Source organism: Mus caroli, unplaced genomic scaffold (assembly GCF_978045245.1).
Source record: "Mus caroli unplaced genomic scaffold, Mus_caroli_1 scaffold_2, whole genome shotgun sequence".
Classification (NCBI taxonomy): Eukaryota; Metazoa; Chordata; class Mammalia; order Rodentia; family Muridae; genus Mus; species Mus caroli.
The window spans coordinates 144,027,571-144,039,033 of record NW_028227257.1 but is presented as its reverse complement, the minus strand read 5'-3'; the positions used below and the strand labels follow the sequence as shown (position 1 = coordinate 144,039,033).

Below are 11,463 nucleotides of genomic sequence, written 5' to 3'. Positions count from 1 at the left end.
TAACAGCATGGATTCTCCAAGGGTTTATCCTTATATCTGCTGCAACAAGTAGCTCCACTCCCAGAAGGGCCTCAAGGAATAAAGCAATTATGTTTCACTCTCTCTAATTTGAGCTGGGTATGGGCATAGTGCCCCTTGGGTCCTCTTGGAAGTTTGAAAAGTTATAACTCATGCCAATTTTTCAGCAGTTCTGACCAAAAGTATATTGATATATCTATCTTGCTTTAGTATTAGTTTAGAATTCTTTTGCCTGCTGAAGAGTGATATGTACGTCCTTAGAGATCCATCTAACAACCTATATGTCACCTTGAAATAAATGTAAGAATTTTACCACTATTTTATTTTTAGCTGAAGGTATCTATTCTCATCACCTAAGAGATCATATAGAAGCAGGTATAGAGATGTATTTTGAGTAATACTTGAAGAATCTGTGTGTTATGATGTATATCCACAGCATGCTATTAGCTGTGATTTCTATGTTTAATATAGTATGCCAGTAACCTCAGTTGGAAATTTATCTTGAACTATCTAAATTTTGTGATGATACCTTAAAAAGAAATGTACATATAACAATTTTACTGAAAAATACTTTCTTCCTGAGAAAAGAGTGGAAAATATTACATTTTGTTTACCTTCATTTTTCAGTAGATGTTGGTGGATTTTTTTTCCAAATTTGCTGCACATTCCTTTAATTTTATTTGTTTTTATTCTTTTGCTGGCACAATCCAACCATAAGCAGGTCAGTTATGTGTAAATTATTGAAGCAACTATGGTTTCTTATAGACAACACTGCTCTACAATCTGCTTTCCACAGCAACAGACAGCAAGTTATTTAGTAATGTGGTTATTTCTTTTGTTAAACATTTTCTTGGGTGCACCAATACTTTCTACTTCTCTGAGACTAGAACTAGAAATGTTCTAAACTGGAAAGGGCTTTCATAATCTAGCTTCTCAGTAATCCTTCCACCTTATACCTTCCAGGTTGAACATGGGCTCACATGGCCTGTTCTTCATGTGCTCTAAGCCCACTGTCACCAGACACCAGGGATTCTCTTGGCCTTACGTCCTAATTACCTAATCTCAAGTTTCCATCATGGGTTCACAAAACAGTACTTCCTAGTTTCTCCAAAATTTATAGGGTTGGTGCACCTTGACCAGAAGATCGCTACCTTGTTAGTATTGCCAAACACTGCTGAGCCAGGGCAAAATGAACAAACAGACTGATTTTAAAATGAGGGGTGTGTCTTATATAACAGCCACAGGCACTTCTTTTTCACGTTTCTATTTCGTTCATTTCCAGAAAAGGAGAAAATGAGCTGTATCAGAAGGAATAATCATAGTATCACATCTGAGTTCATCCTCCTGGGGCTCCCTATCAATCCAGAACTGAATGGCATGTATTCTGCCCTGTTCCTGGCCATGTACCTGACAACTGTGCTGGGGAACCTGCTCATCATCCTGCTCATCAGGCTGGACTCTCACCTCCACACCCCCATGTACTTCTTCCTCAGCCACTTGGCCTTCACAGACATCTCTTTCTCATCAGTCACAGCTCCAAAGATGCTCATGAATATGCTGACACACAGTCAGTCCATCTCATATATGGGATGCATTTCCCAGGTGTATTTTTTCCTATTTTTTGCAGATCTTGACAGCTTTCTTCTGACCTCCATGGCCTATGACAGATATGTGGCCATCTGCCACCCTCTGCACTATACCACCATCATGAGTCAGAGTCTCTGTGTCCTATTGTTAATTGTGTCCTGGGTCTTGTCCTTTGCTAGTGCCATTTTACATACCCTTCTGCTTGCCCATCTCTCTTTCAGTGGGGGCAATACTCTGCCTCACTTCTTCTGTGACCTCTCTGCTCTGCTTAAGCTGTCTAGCTCAGACACCACCATCAACAAACTGGTTATCTTTACTGTAGGAGTGGTGATCATAACTGTGCCATTGATATGTATTTTGGTTTCTTATGGCTATATTGGAGCCACCATCCTAAGAACTCCCTCCACCAAGGGAATCTACAAAGCCTTGTCCACGTGTGGCTCTCACCTCTCCGTGGTTTCTCTGTACTATGGAGCCATTATTGGGTTATACTCTTTTCCTTCACCTAATAACAGTAATAACAAGGATGTTATTGTGGCTGTGATGTACACAATGGTCACACCCATGCTGAATCCCTTTATCTATAGTCTAAGGAATCGAGATATAAAAGGAGCACTGAGAAATATTCTAGGCAGGAAAGCAAGTTCACAGTGATGGGTATGGACTTTCTTATTGACTGGCATAAGGCCTCTCACCTCACACCCATGTAGGACTTTTGATGAGGTTTTCTTTTTGGACTCTGTTTTCCACAATAGTTTTCTACCTATATAATTGTTGTCAGTTTTTAAAGTCTTGAAGGAAAATTTTCTAAACATACAAGTTCATCACTTTTTCCTTTGCCTAGTACTCTGTTTTACAGACATTTAAAATCCTCATGTGATACTGGCTTTTGCTCATTTTTCTTGAATAGTTTGTATCCTCTTAAAACAAAGATTTTTCTTTTCAAGATAACAGTGTATTCTTAGAAGTTTAATAGTTTTATTTTTTATTTACTTTTATAATAAACTTGGAAACAAAAGATTAGTTTTATTTTTTATTATTTTTCTAGATTCATTTATTTGATTTTATGTTTATGAATGCTTTGTCTGCCTGTATGTATGTATGTATGTATGTATGTATGTATGTATGTATGCATATGTATGTACATGGGTAGTCAGAAGCAGTATTGGATTCCCTAGAATTGGTGTTCCAAATGGTTGTGACTTACCATTTGGTTGCTGAAAATTGAACTTGGGTTCTCTGGAAGAAGAGCCATTGCTGTTAACTGCTGAGCCATCTCTAGCCTCATTTTCTTGCTTTTTAATTCCTCTGTTATTTTAGAATTTTATTTTTCATTTCTATTAACACATAAAACAACAGTATCCATTTTCAGGGTTCCACGATGTTTTCATAAGTACACACACTTTTGGATGCTCAACCAGGAAAAGTGTAGTTCCTCAAATACTTATCACTACATTGAGGTGAAAACATCCAAAATCTTTCCTGTTCTCTTAAAATATATAGTATGTTATCATTCTCTTCATCACACTTTTAAACAGTGTAACATAGGAAACTTGTCCCTTCATGACTAGTATCCATTGATCAAAATTTTCCTATTCTTATCCTTATATTCTCCCAAGTAATTCAAATTGTTTTTGCTCATTACAAGAAAACATTATTCCATGAATATTTGTAATGTCTACACTAAATCCTTTCACTGTAGTCTAAGGATTATGGAAAGGCACAACTTTCTCTTCCTCAAATTTAATTATCCTGGTCTCAAAGGAACTGGTAAAAAGGCCAAGGTAAGGTTCCAAATGAGAAAATGGAATAAGGCTGAGCAGGATGCAGGAGCCTAGACAACCTGGAAATAATTTAAGCAGGACTTGGGTGCAGTTTACTCTAAACTATATTTTATGATGCAGTAAAGTAAATGTACTTCTATGCTTAGCCATAATGTAGTTGCTTATTTCCATCAAAAATAGTAAAAAAGAAATTGTCACAAGCTTTTTAGAAAATACCTCTACAGAAGAAAAGTTTCTTAAAATCACTGCTGTTAGAAAGTTCAGTGAAAGACTTCCCCATGTCTATTATTTTATCTAGTTCTAGAAGCTTCTGTAGTATAAGATAGTAAAACTGAGAGGTTTCTAACTAGCCCCATCCTACTATGCTAGCAATATGTGGTAAGAGTGGAATTCAAACCACTGTGTGTCTAAAGTTAAATCTCAGTTTATGAATATTTTCAATCATTTTAACAAAAATTTTAGTTTAATCTTTATAAGAAATAATCTAGAAAGAAAATAATAAGCGTAGCAATGCAGCAAAGTATATGCATTTATGGTTGGTATTAGATTGTCCCACTATTTGTACATTTATATTTGTAACTGGTGACCAGCCTTTAAATTCTATGACTGAGTAGTATATTCATGTAACAACACCTAGACTTGAATGATCAAAAGCTAATAAAACTTACAATGCTGGCCGTGGGTGTATACCGAAAGGCATGTATGCACACTTTCTGCTCGATATTTTTAATTAGTCTAAAACTGTTCTAAAAACACAGTTTATGACTTTTGATGAGATATTCACAGTCTAATTTAAGCTTCTCAATATATGTTCATGTGTATTATTCTCTCTGTTACATAGAACTTTATAAAGAACTTATGGATTTGCAAGTGAAATGAACCACAAATTGTATCTCATTGTGATTTTACTTTAAATTTCCCTGCTGATTAATAAAGGAAAGCATTCAGCCCATGTTATTTCTTCCTATTTCATAGCTAGTGAGTAAAGCTCTCTGAATTCCAATTCTGTCACTGTTAGAGATGGCTGGCTCTCACCCAACATGGCATGAAGTCAGATGGCCTCAGGATGCACCTGCAATATAATATCTTCTAACAATAGAACATTATGTAAGTGTCATGGTCTGGTAAGAAGTGGATGTTATTTCCTGATAAATATTTTGTTTATTTTATATTTTTAGAGTTAGGCCATGCTGTTAACCATGGAAAACCTGCTTCTTACTATGTAGCTAGCTTTGAACTTGAGACAATCCTCCTAACTCAGTCTCCCAAGTATTGGGATTGCAGGATTGTGTAACCTTGCCTGGCTATTATTAGAACTTCAAAGAAACATTGATCTATTCTATGGATAGGATTAAATTATATGCTTCTTTGGAGAAAGTTATTCCAGACTCCTGAATTACCATGTAATGAAAGCCATAGTGAGACTATAACTGGCCCTGAGTATCCCCCATTACAACACTTCTTGCTACAGAATCTATTTCTATGACATACATGGCCATGGCCTTTTGTAATGCTGTTGTCTTTTTTTCTCAGTTCTCTCACAATATACTAGTCTTATGTCTACAAACATAGAAGAATATAATTAATAGTTTAGTTATCTCAGTGGTTATCTCTGTCCCATGGGGTAGGTCTCAAGTTGGGCTAGTCATTGGTTGGTCATTTCTTCAAAGTTTGCTCCACCTTTATCTATACATATCTTGCAAGCAGGACAAATTTGGGGTTGAAGGTTTTTGGCCAGGTTGATGTTCCCCTCCCTCAATAGAAGTCCTGCTTGGTGGCAGGAGGTGGCTGTTCAGGCTCCATATCCTCAGCTACTAGAGGTCTCAGTGAGGGTCATGCCCATATTCTCCAAGGAGCCTCCTCCATCCCAAGTCCCCATCTTGTCTCAGATATGCACTCCCACTGATTTCCCTGCTCTCTCCCAGCCTTCTCATTCCACCTCCATTCCTCTTCCCCTCCCTTTCTCCTCTCCCAAACAGTTCCCTCTATCCATCCACTTCCAATGTCTATTTTATTTCCCCTTCTGGGTGAGATTCATGCACTCTCTCTTGGGGATTCCTCATTACTTAGTATCTTGGTATCTGTGGATGGTAGCATGGTTATCCTGTACTTATGGTTAATATCTACTGAAAAGTGAGTTTATACCATTCATGTCTTTCTGGATTAGGGTTACTTCACTCAGTATGATATTTTCTAGTTCTATCTATTTGCCTGCAAATTTTAAGATGTGCTTGTTTTTAATAGCTAAGTAGTATTCCATTGTGTAAATGTGCCACATTTTCTTGTCTGTTCTTCAGTTGAGGAACATCTAGGTTGTTTCCAGCTTCTGACTATTATGAAAAAATCTACTATGAACATAATGGAGGAATAGCTATTGTGGTGGAATGGGGAAATTCTGGGTATATGCCCAGGAATGTAATAGCTGGGTACTATGATAGAACTATTCCCAATTTTCTGAGAAACTGCCAAATACATTTCCAAAGAGATTGTACACATATGCACATACAGCAGCAAAGGAGTATTCTCCTTCCTCTACATCTTTTTTAGCATGTGCTTTCATTTGTGTTCTTAATATTAGATATTCTGAGTTGTTTAAGATGGAATCTCATTGTCATTTTGATTTGCATTTCTCTGATGATTAAGGACATTGAACATTTTTCAAAATACTTCTCAGCCATTAGCAATTTCTCTGATGAGAATTCTGTTTAGCTTTGTATCTAATTTTTAAATTGGACTTCTATTTTCATAAGAAAATCACTCATTTTATTTAGATTTTCCAATTTTGTTGATTACAGGCTTTTGAAGGAAGACCTAGTGATTCTTTGGATTTCCTCAGTGTCTGTTGTTATGTCCCCCTTTTCATTTATGATTTCATTAATTTAAATACTGTTACTAGTATTTCTAGTTAGTTTAGCTAACTCTATCTTGTTGATTTCCTCAAAGAACCAGCTCTTAGCTTCATTTATTCTTTGTATTGTTCTCTTTCTTTGTTTCTCATTTATTGATTTCAGCCCTGAGTTTGAATATTTCTTGAGATCTGCTCCTCTTGAGTGTGATTACTTCTTTTTATTCTAGAGCTTTTAGGTGTGCTTTTAAAATTCCTAGTATGAGATCTCTCCAATTTCTTTATAAAGGCAAGTTATACTATGAACTTTCCTCTTAGAACTTCTTTCACTGTGTCCTGTAATTTTGTGTATATTGTCCCATCATTTTCATTGAATTCTAGGAAGACTTTAATTTCGTTATTTCTTTCTTGACTTAGTTGTCATTGAGTAAAGAGTTGTTCAGTTTCCCCAAGTTTGTAGGCTTTCTGTTGGTTTTTGTTGTTGAAGTGTCTTTCCCCCATCTCTTTTGAATAATTTTGGTTGGAAGTCTATTTTAGTAGATATTAGAATAGCTACTTCAGCTTGCTTATTGGGTTTCGTTGCTAAGAAAATGCTTCTCTAGTCCTTCACTGATGTAATGTCCATCTTTGTCTCTGGGGAGTGTTTCTTGTATGCAGGTGATGGATCTTATTTTCACATAATTCTGTTAGCCTGTGTCTTTTTATTGGAGAATTGAGTGCACTAATATTAAGAGATATTAATGATCAGAGATTGTTAATTCTGGTCATTTTAGTAGTGGTGTTGGAAGAAAGAGGGAAGAGAGAGGAAGTTTCTTCTTGTTCTAATGATTTTTAATCATTTATTTCTTGTGTTTGGTTGAGTGTAGTCAACCTCATTGGGTTGGAGTTTTCTTTCTAGTATCTAGTATAGGGCTGGATTTGTGGATAGATAATGTTTAAATTTAGGTTTTTCTTGCAATATATTTTTTCTCCTTCTATGGTGATTGAAAGTTTTGCAGGGTATAGTCCTCTTGAATGGTATCTGGTCTATTAAGATCTCCAAACTATCTGCCAAGCCTCTGCTGGCTATTAGAGTCTCCACTGAAAAATAGAGTGTAATTGTGATAAATCTACCTTCTTATGTTTTTTATTTGATATTTTCTTTATTTACATTTCAAATTTTATCCTTTATCCGCATTTCCCCTCCAAAAACTCCCCATTCCATAACCCTTCCCCTGCTCACTAACCCACTCACTCCCACTGCTCTGTCCTGGCATTTCCCTATACTGAGACATCAAGCCTTCACAAGATGAAGGCCCTCTCCTCTCATTGATGTCCCACAAGACCATCCTATGCTACATATGGGGCTGGAGCCTTGAGTCCCTCCATGTGTACTCTTTGGTTAGTAGTTTAGTCCCTAGGAGCTTTGGTGGTACTGGTCGGTATGTTGTTCATCCTATGGGGTTGCAAACCCCTTCAGCTCCTTAGGTCCTTTCTCTAGCTCCTCCACTGGGGACCCTCTGCTCAGTCCAATAGATGGCTGTGAGCATCCACTTCTGTATTTGTCAGGTACTGGCAGAGCCTGTCAGCAAGCACTTGTTGGTATCCACAATAGTATCTAGGTTTGGTAACTGTCTATGGAACAGATCCCCAGGTGGGACAGTCACTGGATGGCCTTGCCTTCAGATTCTGCTTGAAACTTTGTCTCTGTATCTCCTCCCATGGGTATTTTGATCCCCCTTCTAAGAAAGACTGACGTTTCCATCCTGGGTTATTCCTTCCTCTTGAGTTTCATGTGGTCTGTGAATTGTATCTTGGGTATTCCAAGCTTCTGAGCTAATATCCACGTATCAATGAGTGCATACCATGTGTGTTCTTTTGTGATTGTGTTACCTCACTCAGGATGATAATTCTAGTACCATCCATTTGCCTAAAGACTTCATGAATTCATTGTTTTTAATAGCTGAGTAGTAATCCATTGTGTAATTGTACCACATTTTCTGGAGCCATTCCTCTGTTGAAGGGCATCTGGGTTCTTTCCAGCTTCCGACTATTATAAAGAAGGCTGCTTTGAACATAGTAGAGCATGTGTACTTATTACATGTTGGAGCATATTCTGGATAGGAGTAGTATAGGTGGATCCTCAGGTAGTACTATGTCCAGTTATCTGAAGAACTGCCAAACTGATTTCCAGAGTGGTTGTACTAGCTTGCAATCCTACCTTCAATTGATGAGTGTTCCTTTTTCTACACATCCTCACCAGCTTCTGCTGTCACCTGAGGTTTTGATCTTAGTCATTCTGACTGGTATGTGGTAGAATCTCAGGGTTGTTTTGATTTTCATTTCCCTGATGACTAATGATGTTGAACATTTCTTTAGGTGCTTCTCTGCCATTCAATATTCCTCAGTTGAGAATCTTTTGTATATCTCTGTACCCCAGTTTTAATAGGGTCATTTGGTTCTCTGGAGTCTAACTTCTGAGTTCTTTGTGTACATTGGATATTAGCCCTCTATCAGATGTAGGGTTGGTAAAGATCTTTTCTCAATCTGTTGGTTGGTGTTTTGTCCTATTGACAGTTTCATTAGCCTTACAGAAGCTTTACAATTTTCTGAGGTCCCATTTGACAAATCTTGATCTTAGAGTGTAAGCTAGTGTTGTTCATTTCAGGAAATTTGTTCCTATACCCATATCCTCAAGGCTCTTCCCCACTTTCTTTTGTACTAGTTTCAGTATATCTGGTTTTATGTGGAGGTCCTTGATCCACTTGGACTTGAGCTTTGTACACAAGATAAGAATGGATCAATTTACATTCCTCTACATGCTAACAGTCAGTTGAACCAGCACCATTTGTTGAAAATGTTGTCTTTTTCTCCCACTGAATGGTTTTAGCTCTTTTGTCAAAGGTCAAGTGTGACTATAGGTGTGATGGTTCATTTCTGGGTCTTCAATTCTATTTCATTGATCTACCTACCTGTCACTGTACAATATCATGCAGTTTTTTTTTTAATCACAATTGCTCTGCAGTATAACTTGAGGTCATAACTTGCAGTATAACTTGAGGATGGTGATTCCCCCAGAAGTTCTTTTATTGTTGAGAATAGTTTTCACTCTCCTGGGTTTTTTGTTATTCCAGATGAAATTGGAAGTTACTCTTTTTAACTCCATGAAGAATTGAGTTGTAAAAAAAGTTTGATACTCGATTTGACAAATTACATTCAGATCCACACTCCCTTGTGTTGAGTCTGTTTGTCAACCCACTTTCATCTACTCTTTGCCCACCTGTAACTGAACCCGAGTTTTGCCCGTGGATCGAAGACACAAATGAGGTTCATCTGCGGCACAGATCTTTCACTTCCTTAGTTAGAGTGACACAAAGATATTTTATATTATTTGGGACTATTGTGAAAGGTGTTGTTTCCTGAATTTCTTTCTCAACCTGTTTATCATTTGAGTAGAGAAAGGCCACTGATTTATTTTTTAGTTAATTTTAAATCCAGCAACTTTGCTGAAGTTGTTTATCAGCTGTAGGAGTTCTCTGGTGAAATTTTTAGGATCACTTAAGTATACTATCAGATAATCTGCAAATAGTGATATTTTGACTTCTTTCTTTCCAATTTGTATCCCTTTGATTGCCTTTTGTTGTCTAATTGCTCTGGCTAGGATTTTGAGTACTATATTGAATAGGTAGGGAGAGAGTGGACAACCTTGTCTAGTCCCTGAATTAAGAATGATTGCTTCAAGTTTCTCACCATTTAGTTTGATATTGGCTAAAGGTTTTCTGTATGTTGCTTTTACTATGTTTAGGTATGAGCCTTGAATTCCTGATCTTTCTAAGACTTTTATCATGAAGGGATGTTGAATTTTTCAAATGTTTCTCAGGGTCTAATGAAATGATCATGTGGGTTGTTTTTCTTTAAGTTTGTTTATATAGTGGATTATGTTTATCGATTTCCATATATTGAACCATCCCTGCATCCCTGGGATGAATCCTACTTCCCCCTGGTGGATGATCATTTTGATGTGTTCTTGGATTCAGTTTACAAGAATTTTATTGAGTATTTTTGCATCACTATTCATAAGGGAAATTGATCTGAAGTTCTATTTCTTTCTTGGGTCTTTGTGTGGTTTAGATATCAGAGTAATTATGGCTTCATAGAATGAACTGGGGAGAGTATACTCTGTTTCTATTTTATAGAATAATTTAAAGAGTATTGGTATTAGATTTTCTTTGAGGGTCTGATAGAACTCTGCACTAAACCCATCTGGTCCTGGAATTTTTTTTTTTTTTTGGATGATAGGATATTAATGACTCTTTCTTTTTCATTAGGGGATATGGGAGTGTTTATTAATATAATCCTGATTTAACTTTGTTAACTGGTATCTATCTAGAAAATTGTTCATTTCATCCAGGTTTTCCAGTTTTGTTGAGTATAGGGTTTTATAGTAGGATCTGATTTTTTTTAGATTTCCTCAGTTTCCGTTGTTATGTCTCCCTTTTCATTTCTGATAGTGTTGACATGGATACTGGATTTGTGCCCTCTGGATAGTTTAGCTAATGGTTTATCTATCTTGTTGATTTTATCAAAGAACCAATTTCCACTTTGGTTGATTCTCTTTATAGTTCTTTTTGTTTTTACTCAGTTGATTTCAGCCCTGAGTTTGATTATTTACTGCCTTGTACTCCTTTTAGATGAATTCGCTTCATTTTGTTCTAAAGCTTTCAGGTGTGCTGTCAAGTTGGTAGTGTATGTTCTCTCCAGTTTCTTTTTGGAGGCACTCAGAGCTATGAGTTTTCCTCTTAGCACTGCTTTCATTGTGTCTAAGTTTGGGTATGTTGTGGCTTCATTTTCATTAAACTCTAAAAAATCTTTAATTTCTTTCTTTATTTCTTCCTTGACCAAGTTATCACTGAGTAGAGTGTTCTTCAGCTTCTAAGTATATGTGTGCTTTCTATTACTTTTGTTGTTATTGAAGAACAGCCTTAGTCAGTGATGATCTATGGTGCATGGGATTATTTCAATCTTTTTCTGTCTTTTGAGGCCTGTTTTGTGATCAATTTAATGGTCAGTTTTGGAGAAGGTACCACGAGGTGCTGAGAAGAAGGTATATTCTTTTATTTTAGTTTAAAGTGTCCTGTAGATGTGTTAAATCCATTTGGTTAATAATTTCTGTTAGTTTCAGTTGTCTCTGTTTAGTTTCTGTTTCCATAAACTGTCCATTGATGAGAGTGAAGTGTTGTAGTCTCCCAC

At 36.7% G+C, this 11,463-nt stretch overlaps 1 protein-coding gene across 1 annotated transcript; it reads left to right on the top strand.

Moving 5' to 3' along the window:
• The first annotated feature begins 1,311 nt into the window (after window positions 1-1,311).
• On the top strand, window positions 1,312-2,259 carry LOC110289903 (olfactory receptor 1J21-like). The gene has a single exon (XM_021156303.1). It carries the CDS (start codon window positions 1,312-1,314, stop codon window positions 2,257-2,259), a length of 948 nt encoding a protein of 315 aa, XP_021011962.1.
• The last annotated feature ends 9,204 nt before the right edge of the window (window positions 2,260-11,463 follow it).